Below are 19,158 nucleotides of genomic sequence, written 5' to 3' on the forward strand. Positions count from 1 at the left end.
ATGGTGAAGGAAAGCTTGCGAAACCTGAGCCATGTAGACAACGTTACGCTGTCACAGCTGATGATTTTTGCTGAGGATGATAGAGTTCAACGTTACATCTACCAGATGTACAAGGTGGATGTGTCTCAGCTCCTGGGCAGTCTGGGTGAACTACAAAGCCTGAGTGTGGGTGCTTTACTGAACATGTCAAGCCAGTATCTAGCCTTGCCTTACCCCAACTGTACGTATGACACCCGGAAGTTTGAGCCGGTGCAGTGTTCTAGGTTTATGAATGGAAGCATCCAGCTGTGTTACTGTGCCGATGTTGAGACTGGAGAGATGGTAGGCCAGGTGACCTATTATCCGTGGAAACCCGTCTGCCATCGTCAAGGTCAGTTGTGCCAGTTCATTTAGATTGAGACCAGTCTAAGATTTATGTACAAGATGTAAAAATGTTGATTAATTGTGTTATGAAGCTGATAATGTTTTAGAAAACAGTTAAAGCTAAACCAAGGCAAATAAGCTAAAAAAATGACCTGCCTAGCCAAAATTTACATTTTGAGAGGCAGGTAAATATAAGAAACTAAAAACTTAAATATTTTCAGTTGGATATTATTCTGCCGTCTAAGCAAACCGAATGGTAAATGCATCTATATCACACTGGGTTGAATGGCGTGACATAAATGAATGGCTGTCAGGGCAGGTTTGAAGCTGATTCACTGACTTTTCATTTCTTTTCTGTGGGGCAGATGTCGGCACGGCTTGCTCCAGAACACTTAACCTTTGTGGGTCTGGTGGAACGTGCCAGCCTGTGGGCAATGAGAACTACAGGTGTATGTGTATGAGTGGCTACTATGGCGACCATTGCCAATTCTACAACGGGACGGCGGGGACGGTCTGCACAAGGACGCCAACAATCTGTGAAAATAGCGGATCCTGTATGCCTGAAGGCACCAATGGCTACAGATGCATGTGTTTCTTTGGATTCTATGGTCGAAATTGCGAGTATCACAATGGAACTGTACCCCCTCCTACTGGAGTCTGTCAGGTAATCCTGTTAAAGGAAAACAAACTTTAAATCTTTTCACTTTTTGAAATTCAGCTGTACAAAATAAGATGTGGCACAAGCAAGAATTAGGTATCATTCTAATAATGAAAATTATGGTGCATTGCGTTTCACTAAATTTCCTTCTGTATTTGTCCTAAAATTTTGTCTGTGTATAAGTTACACATTTTGCATGTCTCTGATGGGTTTTTTTTTGTTGTTTTTTTTTTTGGAAGATAAAATGATCTATTGGTATGTTTAAATTCTAGAAGTAATTATTTATTGTTTTTTTTTACCTCTAAAATTGCAATTTTTCTCAGGCAAATTTATAGAGCATATATTCAGTAGGTTACGTGTTTCCTAAAATACATGCAGTTAGCATGCATAGTTTATCTTGGTTTATAGGCTTATGTATGTTGGATGTTGTTGTTTCACCTACAGAATTTTTTCTGCCCCCTTGAGATGTACTGTGTAGCACAGGAGGAGTGTAAGGTGGGAGAGGGCAATAAGACATGCAGAACAACTCCTGTATGTAAAGGTATGGCATACATACAAGTACATATAATAGACAATTTTCAAATACAGCTCTTACTAACCAGTTGCCAGTGAGATAAGCACAGCTTCTGCTGACAGTTTGCCAGCAAGACACGATGCCTTGCCAGTGAGACACAAATACAGCGTCTGTTGGCCTTTTCCAGTGACACATAAATATAGGATCTACTGACCCTTTGTCATTGAGACAGAAAAATACAGCTTCTGCTGAGCCTTTGTGAATGAGACAACAATACAGATTGTATTTGCTCTTTGTGAATGAGACACCAATACAGATTGTGTATGCCCTTGGTCAATGAAACATCAATACAGATTGTGTTTGCCCTTTGTCAGTGAGACACCAATACAGATTGTGTTTGCCCTTTGTCAATGAGACACCAATACAGATTGTGTAGGCCCTTGGTCAATGAGACACCAATACAGATTGTGTTTGCCCTTTGCCAATGATACACCAATACAGATTGTGTTTGCCCTTTGTCAGTGAGACACCAATAGAGATTGTGTTTGCCTTTTGTCAGTGAGACAGAAAAATACAGCTTGTGCTGGGCCTTTACCAATGAGACACCAATACAGATTGTGTAGGCCCTTGGTCAATGATACACCAATACAGATTGTGTAGGCCCTTGGTCAATGATACACCAATACAGATTGTGTTTGCCCTTTGTCAGTGAGACACCAATAGAGATTGTGTTTGCCTTTTGTCAGTGAGACAGAAAAATACAGCTTCTGCTGGGCCTTTACCAATGAGACACCAATACAGATTTCGTTTGCCTTTTGTCAATGAGACACCAATACAGATTGTGTTTGCCTTTTTGTCAATGATACACCAATACAGATTGTGTTTGCCTTTTGTCAAGGAAACAGCAATACTTATAGGAGAGGCACTTGGCCAGTGAGACACAAGTACAGCTTATAACATGGTGTCATATTACATGAAGTGTGAACCGTGGATTGATGCTGCTATTTCAATTAAATCAATCTGAGAAAATCAAACAAGTTAACCTATGTACTACATGTATATGTGTTTTTCAGAATTTGAAGTTGAATGGTGTTACATGTAACATATAGGGCACTACAGAAATTTGGCAGAGCAAATTATTGGACCTTAATATCTCCTTAAGCTGCTAAATACAACATCTTATGTTTGTTTTTCTATGGACTTTGTTGTCAGTAATAAAGGAGTTACTATTACTGTTGCTTTAAAACACCTCTTTCTCATTTCCGCTTTCGTATATCTGTTCCCTAATAAAGGCCAATCCATTTAGTTTTTTTCCAGCAATGGATGCTCATGCCATTACAAAGACATGATGTATAGAGTTTGTATGTTAGATGATAATTTGTTTTGCTTGTTCTGATGTACTGGACATTGCATACTTTCAGCCAGAGACATGTGCAGCACTAACCCCTGTATGTTTGGTGGTTCCTGCACCCAGGACAGTGTGCAGGGTTACAGGTGTTGGTGTCAGCAGGGATTTACAGGGAGAAATTGTGGCATCCCGGGTAAGATTGCCAGTTGTCATTTGGTGTAATTCACTTCTGTATATATCGAAAGAGCCAGAAAAAAGGAAAACTATAACATTTTTAATTATGCAGTGACTAAAATGTTTTATAGGTACACATAAGGTTTGATATTTGTACACCATGGATAAGACACTTTTCGCTTGACACTCAGTACTGAGAGGTTTATATACAGTAGCTAAGATTCAGAACTGGTTGGCCCAGTGTCAGTATAATGTGACTGGGAGGGTTGGCATGTCGGGTGTTTTCTGGGCAGCACTGGCGACATTGAACATTTTTTAAGCAGGACTTAAAACCCCAAGCATACACTGTATATACATACATTAGACACCTTTTATGGAAATTTCAGAATCATCCATCAAGTAGTAGCAATTTTTGACATGCATGAGCAGGCATCTAGCTTCTGGGATTTGATGTTCCTGCATATGGTTGCTGTTAATCAAGTGAAAAATACAGCTCTTTTAATAATACTTTTTCAGATATACTGGAATTCTCACAAAATTGTCTAATGTCCTTCAAGTGATAGGAAGTGTGACATAAAACCGTTGCGTTTAAAAATCTGGAATGATTTCAAATTTTTTTCTGAACAGCTTGTTATAAGTGTGTGCCTTTGTTTTTGTTTGTTTTTTTTTTTCGTTTTTTCATTAATTGGAAAGGAAGTCAATGTGGAATACAAAATGGCAACTAATCTACATACATGTACTACTGTTGATTTTAAGCTGTGGCTTTTGTTGCCTGGTAAGAATTTTGCTTAGATATGTTGGTTGGTAATACCTATAATTGTTTTCAGCCTCACACCGAGGAGTTTGTGGGAAAGTGGACATAGTGAAACTGCTTCACAAGTTAGTGGCATCTCCATCATCACTAGGAGCAGACTGTGTGGTGGACTCTGACTGTGGGAGTGACCAGAAATGTTGTCTCTCAGACTCGGGGGTCAGGTGTGTCTGGCCAGAAGCTACAGGTGAGGAAGACTTATTGTAATAAGAGTGTGAAAACCCATTGACTTATAATGAAGTAGTATACGTTTATTATACACGTATGTACACGTCTGTTTTTTGAGTGGATGTCTTCTGATTTCGTTTACCATCATTTTTTTCCTGTCAGTATGAAAATCCTGTGGGTAACGTTGTTTTCATTCGTAACAAATCAAGGATAAGTATAGTTTTGGAGACTTGGGTACTTGTTGAACCAGTTTGTTGGTTCAATCTTTAAAATTTTGAAAAATATTTTAAAGTAAGCCTTTTTGCTCAGTACCACTAAAGTTGACATTATGGATCATTATATTTGAGATTTCTGCAAGCCTTTATTGGGTATAAAACATTTGCATATCAAAGGAAAATATGGTGATTTTGGTATTAATTTGGTTATTGGTTAAATTTATTACAGATGCTGTCTAGTTCTTTACCCCAGAACGTGGATTTCTGTGTGCTAATTTGTAACTGCGAATATTTTGATGCTCTTTGACATCTTTTACATATGTGATCATCAGCACTAACCAAGGTAGGTCTCTTTTGTTGTTGTTGTTAGGTGCGAGCTTGTGTGAACAGCAGAACTACACTATGATGATGGTGAAGGAAAGCTTGCGAAACCTGAGCCGTGTAGACAACGTTACGCTGTCACAGCTGATGATTTTTGCTGAGGATAATCGAGTTCAACGTTACATCTACCAGATGTACAAGGTGAATGTGTCTCAGCTCCTGGGCAGTCTGGGTGAACTACAAAGCCTAAGTGTGGGTGCTTTACTGAACATGTCAAGCCAGTATCTAGCCTTGCCTTACCCCAACTGTACATATGACAGCCAGGAGTTTGAGCCCGTGCAGTGTTCTAGATTTATGAATGGAAGCATCCAGCTGTGTTACTGTGCCGATGTTGAGACTGGAGAGATGGTAGGCCAGGTGACCTATTATCCGTGGAAACCCGTCTGCCATCGTCAAGGTCAGTTGTGCCAGTTCATTTAGATTGAGACCAGTCTAAGATTTATGTACAAGATGTAAAAATGTTGATTAATTGTGTTATGAAGCTGATAATGTTTTAGAAAACAGTTAAAGCTAAACCATGGCAAATAAGCTAAAAAAATGACCTGACTAGCCAAAATTTACATTTTTAGAGGCAGGTAAATATAAGAAACTAAAAACTTAAATATTTTCAGTTTGATATTATTCTGCCGTCTAAGCAAACCGAATGGTTAATGCAACTATATCACACTGGGTTGAATGGCGTGACATAAATGAATGGCTGTCAGAGCAGGTTTGAAGCTGATTCACTGACTTTTCATTTCTTTTCTGTGGGGCAGATGTCGGCACTGCTTGCTCCAGAACACTTAACCTTTGTGGGTCTGGTGGAACGTGCCAGCCTGTGGGCAATGAGAACTACAGGTGTATGTGTATGAGTGGCTACTATGGCGACCGTTGCCAATTCTACAACGGGACGGCGGGGACAGTCTGCACAAGGACGCCAACAATCTGTGAAAATGGCGGATCCTGTATGCCTGAAGGCACCAATGGCTACAGATGCATGTGTTTCTTTGGATTCTATGGTCGAAATTGCGAGTATCACAATGGAACTGTACCCCCTCCTACTGGAGTCTGTCAGGTAAATCCTGTTAAAGTAAAACAAACTTTACATCTTTTCACTTTTTGAAATTCAGCTGTACAAAATAAGATGTGGCACAAGCAAGAATTAGGTATCATTCTAATAATGAAAACTATGGTGCATTGCGTTCACTAAATTGCTTTCTGTATTTGGCCTAAAATTTTGTCTGTGTATAAGTTACACATTTTGCATGTCTCTGATGGGTTTTTTTTGTTGTTTTTTTTTTTGGAAGATAAAATGATCTACTGGTATGTTTAAATTCTAGAAGTAACTATTTATTGTTTTTTTTTTACCTCTAAAATTGCAATTTTTCTCAGGCAAATTTGTAGAGCACATATGCAGTAGGTTACATGTTTCCTAAAATACATGCAGTTAGCATGCATAGTTTATCTTGGTTTACAGGCTTATGTATGTTGGATGTTGTTGTTTCACCTACAGAATTTTTTCTGCCCCCTTGAGATGTACTGTGTAGCACAGGAGGAGTGTAAGGTGGGAGAGGGCAATAAGACATGCAGAACAACTCCTGTATGTAAAGGTATGGCATACATACAAGTACATATAATAGACACTTTTCAAATACAGCTCTTACTAACCAGTTGCCAGTGAGATAAGCACAGCTTCTGCTGACAGTTTGCCAGCAAGACACGATGCCTTGCCAGTGAGACACAAATACAGCGTCTGTTGGCCTTTTCCAGTGATACATAAATATAGGCTCTACTGACCCTTTGTCATTGAGACAGAAAAATACAGCTTCTGCTGAGCCTTTGTGAATGAGACAACAATACAGATTGTGTTTGCTCTCTGTCAGTGATACACCAATACAGATTGTGTTTGCCCTTTGTCAGTGAGACACCAATAGAAATTGTGTATGCCGTTGTCAGTAATAAAGGATTTTAGTCTAGTTATTACTCCCCTTGTTATAAATTTAATGAAGAGGTGCTGTTTTGAAAACACCTCTTTCTCCTTACCTCTTTCGTATATCTGTTTTCTAATAAAGGCCAATGTGTTGTAAAGCAATTAGTTTTTTCCCTACAAGGATGTATAGAGTTTGTATGTTAGATGATAATTTGTTTTGCTTGTTCTGATGTACTGGACATTGCATACTTTCAGCCAGAGACATGTGCAGCACTAACCCCTGTATGTTTGGTGGTTCCTGCACCCAGGACAGTGTGCAGGGTTACAGGTGTTGGTGTCAGCAGGGGTTTACAGGGAGAAATTGTGGGATCCCGGGTAAGATTGCCAGTTGTCATTTGGTGTAATTCACTTTTGTATATATTGAAAGAGCCAGAAAAAAAGGAAAACTATAACATTTTTAATTATGCAGTGACTAAAATGTTTTATAGGTACACATAAGGTTTGATATTTGTACAACATGGATAAGACACTTTTCGCTTGACACTCAGTACTGAGAGGTTTATATACAGTAGCTAAGATTCAGAACTGGTTGGCCCAGTGTCAGTATAATGTGACTGGGAGGGTTGGCATGTCGGGTGTTTTCTGGGCAGCACTGGCGACATTGAACATTTTTTAAGCAGGACTTAAAACCCCAAGCATACACTGTATATACATACATTAGACACCTTTCATGGAAATTTCAGAATCATCCATCAAGTAGTAGCAATTTTTGACATGCATGTGTGAAATAGGATGTTAGACTGAGCAGGCATCTAGCTTCTGGGATTTGATGTTCCTGCATATGGTTGCTGTTAATCAAGTGAAAAATACAGCTCTTTTAATAATACTTTTTCAGATATACTGGAATTCTCACAAAATTGTCTAATGTCCTTCAAGTGATAGGAAGTGTGACATAAAACCGTTGCGTTTAAAAATCTGGAATGATTTCAAATTTTTTCTGAACAGCTTGTTATATGTGTGTGCCTTTGTTTTTGTTTGTTTTTTTTTTTCGTTTTTTCATTAATTGGAAAGGAAGTCAATGTGGAATACAAAATGGCAACTAATCTACATACATGTACTACTGTTGATTTTAAGCTGTGGCTTTTGTTGCCTGGTAAGAATTTTGCTTAGATATGTTGGTTGGTAATACCTATAATTGTTTTCAGCCTCACACCGAGGAGTTTGTGGGAAAGTGGACATAGTGAAACTGCTTCACAAGTTAGTGGCATCTCCATCATCACTAGGAGCAGACTGTGTGGTGGACTCTGACTGTGGGAGTGACCAGAAATGTTGTCTCTCAGACTCGGGGGTCAGGTGTGTCTGGCCAGAAGCTACAGGTGAGGAAGACTTATTGTAATAAGAGTGTGAAAACCCATTGACTTATAATAAAGTAGTATACGTTTATTATACACGTATGTACACGTCTGTTTTTTGAGTGGATGTCTTCTGATTTCGTTTACCATCATTTTTTTCCTGTCAGTATGAAAATCCTGTGGGTAACGTTGTTTTCATTCGTAACAAATCAAGGATAAGTATAGTTTTGGAGACTTGGGTACTTGTTGAACCAGTTTGTTGGTTCAATCTTTAAAATTTTGAAAAATATTTTAAAGTAAGCCTTTTTGCTCAGTACCACTAAAGTTGACATTATGGATCATTATATTTGAGATTTCTGCAAGCCTTTATTGGGTATAAAACATTTGCATATCAAAGGAAAATATTGTGATTTTGGTATTAATTTGGTTATTGGTTAAATTTATTACAGATGCTGTCTAGTTCTTTACCCCAGAACGTGGATTTCTGTGTGCTAATTTGTAACTGCGAATATTTTGATGCTCTTTGACATCTTTTACATATGTGATCATCAGCACTAACCAACTTAGGTCTGTTTTGTTGTTGTTGTTAGGTGCGAGCTTGTGTGAACAGCAGAACTACACTATGATGATGGTGAAGGAAAGCTTGCGAAACCTGAGCCGTGTAGACAACGTTACGCTGTCACAGCTGATGATTTTTGCTGAGGATAATCGAGTTCAACGTTACATCTACCAGATGTACAAGGTGAATGTGTCTCAGCTCCTGGGCAGTCTGGGTGAACTACAAAGCCTAAGTGTGGGTGCTTTACTGAACATGTCAAGCCAGTATCTGGCCTTGCCTTACCCCAACTGTACATATGACAGCCGGGAGTTTGAGCCCGTGCAATGTTCTAGATTTATGAATGGAAGCATCCAGCTGTGTTACTGTGCCGATGTTGAGACTGGAGAGATGGTAGGCCAGGTGACCTATTATCCGTGGAAACCCGTCTGCCATCGTCAAGGTCAGTTGTGCCAGTTCATTTAGATTGAGACCAGTCTAAGATTTATGTACAAGATGTAAAAATGTTGATTAATTGTGTTATGAAGCTGATAATGTTTTAGAAAACCGTTAAAGCTAAACCATGGCAAATAAGCTAAAAAAATGACCTGACTAGCCAAAATTTACATTTTTAGAGGCAGGTAAATATAAGAAACTAAAAACTTAAATATTTTCAGTTTGATATTATTCTGCCGTCTAAGCAAACCGAATGGTAAATGCAACTATATCACACTGGGTTGAATGGCGTGACATAAATGAATGGCTGTCAGAGCAGGTTTGAAGCTGATTCACTGACTTTTCATTTCTTTTCTGTGGGGCAGATGTCGGCACTGCTTGCTCCAGAACACTTAACCTTTGTGGGTCTGGTGGAACGTGCCAGCCTGTGGGCAATGAGAACTACAGGTGTATGTGTATGAGTGGCTACTATGGCGACCATTGCCAATTCTACAACGGGACTGTGGGGACGGTCTGCACAAGGACGCCAACAATCTGTGAAAATGGCGGATCCTGTATGCCTGAAGGCACCAATGGCTACAGATGCATGTGTTTCTTTGGATTCTATGGTCGAAATTGCGAGTATCACAATGGAACTGTACCCCCTCCTACTGGAGTCTGTCAGGTAAATCCTGTTAAAGTAAAACAAACTTTAAATCTTTTCACTTTTTGAAATTCAGCTGTACAAAATAAGATGTGGCACAAGCAAGAATTAGGTATCATTCTAATAATGAAAACTATGGTGCATTGCGTTCACTAAATTGCTTTCTGTATTTGGCCTAAAATTTTGTCTGTGTATAAGTTACACATTTTGCATGTCTCTGATGGGTTTTTTTTGTTGATTTTTTTTTGGAAGATAAAATGATCTACTGGTATGTTTAAATTCTAGAAGTAACTATTTATTGTTTTTTTTTTACCTCTAAAATTGCAATTTTTCTCAGGCAAATTTGTAGAGCACATATGCAGTAGGTTACATGTTTCCTAAAATACATGCAGTTAGCATGCATAGTTTATCTTGGTTTACAGGCTTATGTATGTTGGATGTTGTTGTTTCACCTACAGAATTTTTTCTGCCCCCTTGAGATGTACTGTGTAGCACAGGAGGAGTGTAAGGTGGGAGAGGGCAATAAGACATGCAGAACAACTCCTGTATGTAAAGGTATGGCATACATACAAGTACATATAATAGACACTTTTCAAATACAGCTCTTACTAACCAGTTGCCAGTGAGATAAGCACAGCTTCTGCTGACAGTTTGCCAGCAAGACACGATGCCTTGCCAGTGAGACACAAATACAGCGTCTGTTGGCCTTTTCCAGTGATACATAAATATAGGCTCTACTGACCCTTTGTCATTGAGACAGAAAAATACAGCTTCTGCTGAGCCTTTGTGAATGAGACAACAATACAGATTGTGTTTGCTCTCTGTCAGTGATACACCAATACAGATTGTGTTTGCCCTTTGTCAGTGAGACACCAATAGAAATTGTGTATGCCGTTGTCAGTAATAAAGGATTTTAGTCTAGTTATTACTCCCCTTGTTATAAATTTAATGAAGAGGTGCTGTTTTGAAAACACCTCTTTCTCCTTACCTCTTTCGTATATCTGTTTTCTAATAAAGGCCAATGTGTTGTAAAGCAATTAGTTTTTTCCCTACAAGGATGTATAGAGTTTGTATGTTAGATGATGATTTGTTTTGCTTGTTCTGATGTACTGGACATTGCATACTTTCAGCCAGAGACATGTGCAGCACTAACCCCTGTATGTTTGGTGGTTCCTGCACCCAGGACAGTGTGCAGGGTTACAGGTGTTGGTGTCAGCAGGGATTTACAGGGAGAAATTGTGGCATCCCGGGTAAGATTGCCAGTTGTCATTTGCTGTAATTCACTTTTGTATATATTGAGAGAGCCAGGACTGGTTGGCCCAGTGTCAGTATAATTTGACTGGGAGGGTTGGCATGTCGGGTGTTTTCTGGGCAGCACTGGTGACATTGAACATTTTTTAAGCACGACTTTAAAACCCCAAGCATACACTGTATATACATACATTAGACACCTTTCATGGAAATTTCAGAATCATCGGTCAAGTAGTAGCAATTTTTGACATGCATGTGTGAAATAGGATGTTAGACTGAGCAGGCATCTAGCTTCTGGGATTTGATGTTCCTGCATATGGTTGCTGTTAATCAAGTGAAAAATACAGCTCTTTCAATAATACTTTTTCTGATATACTGGAATTTTCACAAAATTGTCTAATGTCCTTCAAGTGATAGGAAGTGTGACATAAAACCGTTGCGTTTAAAAATCTGGAATGATTTCAAATTTAGGAGGTTTTTCTGAACAGCTTGTTATATGTGTGTGCCTTTGTTTTTTTGTTTTTTTTTTTCGTTTTTTCATTAATTGGAAAGGAAGTCAATGTGGAATACAAAATGGCAACTAATCTACAAACATGTACTGCTGTTGATTTTAAGCTGTGGCTTTTGTTGCCTGGTAAGAATTTTGCTTAGATATGTTTGTTGGTAATGCCTATAATTGTTTTCAGCCTCACACCGAGGAGTTTGTGGGAAAGTGGACATAGTGAAACTGCTTCACAAGTTAGTGGCATCTCCATCATCACTAGGAGCAGACTGTGTTGTGGACTCTGACTGTGGGAATGACCAGAAATGTTGTCTCTCAGACTCGGGGGTCAGGTGTGTCTGGCCAGAAGCTACAGGTGAGGAAGACTTACTGTAATAAGAGTGTGAAAACCCATTGAGTTACAATGAAGTAGTATACGTTTATTATACACGTATGTACACGTCTATTTTTTGAGTGGATGTCTTCTACTTTCGTTTACCATCATTTTTTTCCTGTCAGCATGAAAATCCTGTGGGTAACGTTGTTTTCATTCGTAACAAATCAAGGATAAGTATAGTTTTGGAGATTTGGGTACTTGTTGAACCAGTTTGTTGGTTCAATCTTTAAAATTTTGAAAAATATTTTAAAGTAAGCCTTTTTGCTCAGTACCACTAAAGTTGACATTATGGATCATTATATTTGAGATTTCTGCAAGCCTTTATTGGGTATAAAACATTTGCATATCAAAGGAAAATATTGTGATTTTGGTATTAATTTGGTTATTGGTTAAATTTATTACAAATGCCAATCTAGTTCTTTTCCCCAGAACGTGGATTTCTGTGTGCTAATTTGTAACTGCAAATTTTTTGATGCTCTTTGACATCTTTTACATATGTGATCATCAGCACTAACCAACTTAGGTCTGTTTTGTTGTTGTTGTTAGGTGCGAGCTTGTGTGAACAGCAGAACTACACTATGATGATGGTGAAGGAAAGCTTGCGAAACCTGAGCCGTGTAGACAACGTTACGCTGTCACAGCTGATGATTTTTGCTGAGGATAATCGAGTTCAACGTTACATCTACCAGATGTACAAGGTGGATGTGTCTCAGCTCCTGGGCAGTCTGGGTGAACTACAAAGCCTGAGTGTGGGTGCTTTACTGAACATGTCAAGCCAGCATCTAGCCTTGCCTTACCCCAACTGTACATATGACAGCCGGGAGTTTGAGCCCGTGCAGTGTTCTAGGTTTATGAATGGAAGCATCCAGCTGTGTTACTGTGCCGATGTTGAGACTGGAGAGATGGTAGGCCAGGTGACCTATTATCCGTGGAAACCCGTCTGCCGTCGTCAAGGTCAGTTGTGCCAGTTCATTTAGATTGAGACCAGTCTAAGATTTATGTACAAGATGTAAAAATGTTGATTAATTGTGTTATGAAGCTGATAATGTTTTAGAAAACCGTTAAAGCTAAACCATGTCAAATAGGCTAAAAAAAAAGGTGTGCCTGGTTTCCTCCCACCTTTAAGCTGGCTGCCGTTATATCAGTGAAATATTCTTCAGCATGGCGTAAAGCACCAGGGAAATAAATAAATCTAAACAAATGGCAGAACACCATTCTAACGTTAGTAGGTCTCTCAGAATCAGTCAGGACTCAATGTTGTACTCGGGCGGGGTGGCTTACTGGCCTTCGGTAAGTCGTCCCAGTGAAGCAGCACCAGCAAGAGTGGCATAATTCCGTCTTGCAACAAGGAGGCACATTACATGCAATTCGTCATCATATGACTGAAAAATTGTGAAGTACGACATTAAACCCCAAGCATTCACTCACTCACTTCTTACAAAGGTATGGACACTGTTGACCTTGAAGAAATAATGCTTGGACATATGAATCAAATATCAATTCCTCCCAATCTTTTCCCAGATGATGGTGACATTTGCTCAAGCAAGCCATGTTGGAATGGAGGAACATGTGTGCCATTGGGAAGTGACTATTACTGTGATTGTGCATGTGGGTATGAAGGCAGACATTGTGAGATGCATCGCCAGACTGCCCCATCACTTTGCCAGGTTAGTGGTTTAAGGTTAGATCTGTATTATTGCTGTGTATTAAGTCTGAAACGGAATGCATGACATGTGACATTATGGAAGCCGTATTGTAGGATCAATTAAGCAGTTGTTATTGCTAATTTTAAGTGCACAATCTTCAGTTAATTTTTTGGATTCGGTGTTGATTAGCTGTGAGATCTGTTAATCTTGTGTCGATCTATGCTTTCATTTTACCACTCTCAGTCATTACGTTCACTGAGCTGGGACTCGGACACTTTGGCCGCAATGTCTAATAAGTCCAAGCTGGACATCACAATGCTTTCTATAGTCATATTTTTATTCGTCCATTTGTCCATCCAGACAGCTTTACCAAACTTACTCCAAATGTACATGTAGACATTGGAAAGAACTGCTGTCATTTTTTGTGACCATGACCAGTTTCCTCAAGATTATCTGGATATAAATTTTATGGAAGGCTCAAAAAAATTTCTCTTAAATGCTACCAGCAATTCTCTTCAAACTTGTACATTATAGCGTGTAATTAATCATGTAAATGACATTGACCTGTTATTTCAAAGTCATTGAACTTCTGTCACAAGGACTTTGTGAACATATATTGTTTTTTGCACCTGTGCTTGCATGGTGTATTTAGTGCATTGCACATTATTTTTCTTTTTCTTTAGAAAATGGCTTTGAACTTAGTGTGTCTCTGACATTGTGTTCATCACCAAAAAGAACACTGTATATAGAAATAGATAAGAAAGCTGATGATATATGAATGCCTGTCTTTGGTTTTATCAGATGAAGTACTGTTCTCCTGGGACACACTGTGTTGTAGAGCAGCAGTGTAGATATGTGGGACCAGGGGCTGAGGAATGTCAAGCTACTACTGTATGTAGAGGTAAGAGATACTGAAAGGTATTTTTTTAGTTTTTGGTTCAATCTTTAAAATTTTTTAAAATATTCTAAAGTAAGCCTTTTTTGCCCAGTAGCTCATTATATGTGAGATTGTAGGTGGCTTGTATCTACTTGTAGATAAAACTAGTCTGTATGACTAAAATCTCCCCTGAGGAGACAGGATTAAATATTAAATAAATTAAGTATTCATGTTATGAAATATGGGAGGAAGTTGACAGTTTTTCAAATTATGCCAGAATGTTCAGCTGCAGCGGCGCAAATGCACGTGTGTAGGCGTCACTTTGATTGCAATTTGACATCATCATCTTGTGCACTGGTAGGCCTAGTTTGCTAGTATGGATTCACGGTGTGCTAAATTCTGATATAACTTTATATACGGAGAGCCCTGCAGTTTAAAAACGGATATTTGACGTGACACTCTACATGTGTAAAGTTACTGGGTAGTCATGCTGTTTTCTCCCAAATTCCCATTTATAACAAAATAATGATAATAAAACAAGGGCATGTACTAAAATTATTATGATTAAAACTGAGGAAAACATGAACTGTTGGTGGTAGGAGCATAGACGGACGGCTCAGTGAAGCATGACTTTGTTTATTACATTCTTGAATGGTCAGCATAATCCCCTGACCTCCCCTGATGTAAGACCCACAGCTAACGCAATGAATCCTGGGATACACTTTCCATATCCCAGGGTGAAATTTTTGGTCATTTATTGTAAAGTAAGGTTGTGGTTTGTTTCACCCAAGGTGTTGGGAACAGTGCTTGTCATTCAATCGTACTGGCCCGGATAGCACAGTTGGTAGAGCATCTGATTCGGGAGCGGTAGATCCGGGTTCAATCCTCTATCGCGTCACACTTAAGACTTTAAAGAGGAAGTTGTAACTTCCTTTGCTTGGCATTCAGCATTAAGGGGATAGTACAACAACTGGTTGACTCGTATCAGTATAATGGCTCAGGCGGAGCAGCTTACTTGCCTTCGCTCAGTTGTCTCATTGAAGCAGCACTAGATAAAAGAACGGTGGAAATCTGTCCTGCAACAAGGAGGTACATTATATACACTCTAATGATTTCTTTGTCGTCATATGACTGAAAAATTGTTGAGCATGACGTTAAACCCCAAGCACGCACTCATTCAATTGCTAGGACATAACAGATGTTAGTTCAATCCCAGCTTTGGACAAAGGATGTTCGAAATTACATCTCCCTTTTTCCTTGGTGGCTGTAAACTGTCTCAGATTACATCAGTGCTTGTCTTTCAATTGCTAGGACATGAAACACGTTAATTCAGTCTAAGCTTTAGACAGGAAATGTACGAAATTCCACCACTTAAACATTTCTGAAAGCCTTGGTGGCTGGAAGTGGTGCACTGCTCTGATGGGGCAATGAGGTAATGTTACACGAAGTTTGTTAGGTATCCTGTTCCTTCCCTCATTGAGGCATACCTGTTGAGCAAGTTCTCCAGATGGAATTGTGTCATGGTTGAGGCTTTGATAATTATAAAATGACAGTTTGTTTACCTGTTTCAGCGAATGCCACTTGCCAAAGCAACCCATGTTTATTTGGATCGACCTGTATACCTGACAGTGTAATGGGATACAGATGTTCCTGCCGTCCTGGTTTCAAGGGTAGAAACTGTGGAAACATTGGTGAGACATTTGCACTGTATAAAGTGAGCTCAGTGCTTTGAATTTGTGCTCTTTATGCTGTCTCAGTAGTTACTATGAAACTAATTTTTTTAACCTGACCTGATATAATATGGTAATGAACATTATCAAAAGTGTTCACAGTAACACATTGGGGGACTTTGTGGCTCAGTTGGTTAGCGCACTAGCGCAGCGTAATGACCCAGGAGTCTCTCACCAATGCGGTCGCTTTGAGTTCAAGTCCAGCTCATGCTGGCTTCCTCTCTGGCTGTACGTGGAAAGGTCTGCCAGCAACCTGCGGATGGTCGTGGGGTTCCCCTGGGCTCTGCCCGGTTTCCTCTCACCATAATGCTGGCCGCAGTCGTATAAGTGAAATATTCTTGAGTACGGCATAAAACACCGATCAAATAAAAAAATAAATAAGTCAATTGTCATTTCTGGCAAGTGGGCATTCCTTTATAATAGAAAGGTAGTATGAAAATACATTTGTACGTCTTAATGAAAGTAGTCATTGATTATGGCTTAACACCACATTGTTTGTATTGCTGCAGCCATACCGTTCTTTATGGAAGACCATCATTTCCTTCATCGTTCCTGGCCTTCAGACAATTAATCAGTAAAACGGCAATAATGTTTATTACAGAGACCACCCCAGGTGTATGTCCTCGGGCTGACACGGTGAAGCTATTAAACCTTTTAGTCACATCTCCAGCTTCCTTCAGAATGGACTGTTTGCTGGATTCAAACTGCACCCAGGGCTACAAGTGTTGTGAGTCTGAGACAGGGGCTTCTTGTATTCTGCCTTTAGCTACAGGTATGATGCGCTTGGTTGCTTGTGCTTGGAATAAATGTTGACAATGTTTATATGGTTAATTATCAGTTAAAATGGCAGCATTTCTAAATTCCAAATCTCTTTGTGAGACCTTGGTGACAGAAATTGGTGAATGGCTCTCACAAGGCTGTTTTGCCAGGTCTCATGTTCTGTGAAGTTTTATAGAGTTTTAAAATAAAGAAAACTACATGTATTTGTTCTGATGTTTTCTGTAGAAGTTTGGATTAAACCCTGTGGTACATATATTGAGAACTTTCAAGAATCATTCAATGTCAGTGTAAGGTTTTGTTTCTTGTAGTATTGCAGTCATATCCTGGCGATTGTGTAATTGATCAAAGAAAGTAAATTTTGTCCTAAGCTACATGAGAATATGTAACACTGGTAGAGCTTGCCTCACCCTTTATATTTTTATCAAATATTCTGGCCACAGTACTTTTCCACTTTTGCATTTTTTTTATCCAGAAGAGAGCTTATGCCAGCGGCAGAAAATGACCTTAACTATTATGAATGAAACCTTGACAAACCTGAGTCGAGTTGACAACATTACCTACGGCCAGATAATGACATTTGCTCAGAACAACAACATCATGCAGTTCATCTCCCAGATGTTCCAGATCAATTTTGCTCAACTGCAAGAAAGTTCGAGTGAAGTACAGGGCCTCAGTATAGGCACACTTATAAATATGACTCGGTCATCTTTAGCCTTGCCTTACCCCAACTGTACGTACGACAGGCAAGAGTTTGAGCCCGTGCAGTGTTTGAGATACACAAATGGAAGCATCCAGCTGTGTTACTGTGCCGATGTTGAGACTGGAGAGAAGCTGGGAAGCCAGGTGACCTATTACCCATGGAAACCCGTCTGCCCTCGTCAAGGTCAGGAAAGATGCCACAATACATTCTTTATAATATGATTGTTTCTGCTACTACTCGGGGCTAAAAGTTCACTAGCCAACCAGTGGTTTGTCTGTAGTGCACTGATTGATCTTGGAACTCTAAAATCATTCATTTAATTTTTTCTCACTGTAACCAATATGATTTCGACCAATCAGGTTGAATTCAGTCTCGCTGGATCAAGTGTGCACATGTGGCTTTAGGTCAGGAGGTTTGTCAGGTTTATGCACCCTGGGTGGAGGGCAATAGCACTTTCTCCACCCACACACCAGACCGCCTGTCAGGAAATCAAAATTCATTGTGGCATTTACAGCAAATCTATGCATATAAGAGCTCCTTTTACAACCTTTTGCATGGCCGGCAACATTCTTCCAAGTGGTGAATCAAGGCAGAAGTGGTTTAGGATATATCTGTCTTGAAATCTAATTAATGTATGATATTAAAATTGGATAAGTTTTATAGGATCTGTTAAAAAAATGTAATTTAAACTTTCTAAAAGTTGCAAGGGGCTGTGAAGCTCCACCTGATGGTTTAACGTCGTGTGCGATATCTGATGAATTTAGAAGACTGTCTTGGATAATATTTGGCCTGCATAGAAAGTAAATTGATATCCTGATAACACGGAGGTTTTCAAAATTGCAGAATGCGTTGACAATTATTGTATGCAATTCTTTTGGGTAGCATAAAATAAGTAGGAGAATTGTCTGAACATTAATTTTTTAATTCATTGCGAAGGTATCTTTCTACTTGATTTTTTTTTTTTTTGACCTGTTTTGCCCTCCTGAAGGTGATCAATTGTGCTGTTGCAGGCTCGTGTGGGCCGAACATGGGCACATGTTGGAATGGAGGCTCTTGTATGATGTCAGGGGCTGGGTACCGCTGTATGTGTGCCTGTGGGTACACAGGTCAACACTGTGAGTCCCCAGCCTGGGTGTCTACAACCCCACCTCCCACACACCCTTGTCAGGTAAGGCATCCCATTGTCCATGATATTTTGTACAACAATGGTGAATGGTAGGCTAAAATTTGTGAACAGAAAAGTAAATAAATTATTTAAAAGAACAGACAACACTAGACCAAATGTATACATGTATTGATAAAGATTTTAAAGTTAAAAACAATGTCACATTTTTTTTTTTTTGTAATGTAGGATAACCGAGACGTCGTAGACCAAAGTGAGCAAAAACTGCTCATGTTGGGAAAATTGAATGGGTCGCCAGTCTCTCAGTTTTAACCCATTTTTAACCAATCAAGGGCAAAACATTTCTAACACAACTGTTAACAGTCAGCTGTTTCACTGTTACATCACTTGTTACAAGTTCACCATTTTGCCATGTAGAAGTGGCGTTTAATCAGCTGTTTTTTTCCTTCTGATTGCGGGGACAATTCTGATATACTTTCAAGCTATTTTTCAATGGGAAATTGGAAGTGGAATGCATCTGGTGTTATTCCCCAAAGTTTCAACCAGGAAGCCACAATACTCGGTTTTTATTCTAATAATAAGGGGGACTGTACCTTGGTCAAGTGCCTGGCCTCTTACGGTACGTAGGGGACGTGTGACATCATAT

The 19,158-nt window shown here is 39.3% G+C and overlaps 1 protein-coding gene across 1 annotated transcript in view; it reads left to right on the plus strand.

Annotated features, from left to right (window-relative positions):
* LOC135467136 (neurogenic locus Notch protein-like) overlaps positions 1 to 19,158 on the plus strand; it is a 21,379-nt gene continuing 2,221 nt past the window's right edge. Inside the window, exons 1-22 of the mRNA XM_064744898.1 lie at positions 1 to 370; positions 729 to 1,027; positions 1,466 to 1,562; positions 2,957 to 3,076; positions 3,885 to 4,055; positions 4,622 to 5,029; positions 5,388 to 5,686; positions 6,125 to 6,221; positions 6,797 to 6,916; positions 7,747 to 7,917; positions 8,484 to 8,891; positions 9,250 to 9,548; positions 9,986 to 10,082; positions 10,658 to 10,777; positions 11,465 to 11,635; positions 12,203 to 12,610; positions 13,178 to 13,323; positions 14,104 to 14,203; positions 15,751 to 15,870; positions 16,511 to 16,681; positions 17,162 to 17,572; positions 18,400 to 18,557. Coding sequence (XP_064600968.1) covers positions 1 to 370; positions 729 to 1,027; positions 1,466 to 1,562; positions 2,957 to 3,076; positions 3,885 to 4,055; positions 4,622 to 5,029; positions 5,388 to 5,686; positions 6,125 to 6,221; positions 6,797 to 6,916; positions 7,747 to 7,917; positions 8,484 to 8,891; positions 9,250 to 9,548; positions 9,986 to 10,082; positions 10,658 to 10,777; positions 11,465 to 11,635; positions 12,203 to 12,610; positions 13,178 to 13,323; positions 14,104 to 14,203; positions 15,751 to 15,870; positions 16,511 to 16,681; positions 17,162 to 17,572; positions 18,400 to 18,557 — 4,761 coding nt within the window. The remainder of the gene's footprint in view (positions 371 to 728; positions 1,028 to 1,465; positions 1,563 to 2,956; positions 3,077 to 3,884; positions 4,056 to 4,621; positions 5,030 to 5,387; positions 5,687 to 6,124; positions 6,222 to 6,796; positions 6,917 to 7,746; positions 7,918 to 8,483; positions 8,892 to 9,249; positions 9,549 to 9,985; positions 10,083 to 10,657; positions 10,778 to 11,464; positions 11,636 to 12,202; positions 12,611 to 13,177; positions 13,324 to 14,103; positions 14,204 to 15,750; positions 15,871 to 16,510; positions 16,682 to 17,161; positions 17,573 to 18,399; positions 18,558 to 19,158) is intronic.

This window comes from Liolophura sinensis, chromosome 6 (genome assembly GCF_032854445.1).
Source record: "Liolophura sinensis isolate JHLJ2023 chromosome 6, CUHK_Ljap_v2, whole genome shotgun sequence".
Classification (NCBI taxonomy): domain Eukaryota; kingdom Metazoa; phylum Mollusca; class Polyplacophora; order Chitonida; family Chitonidae; genus Liolophura; species Liolophura sinensis.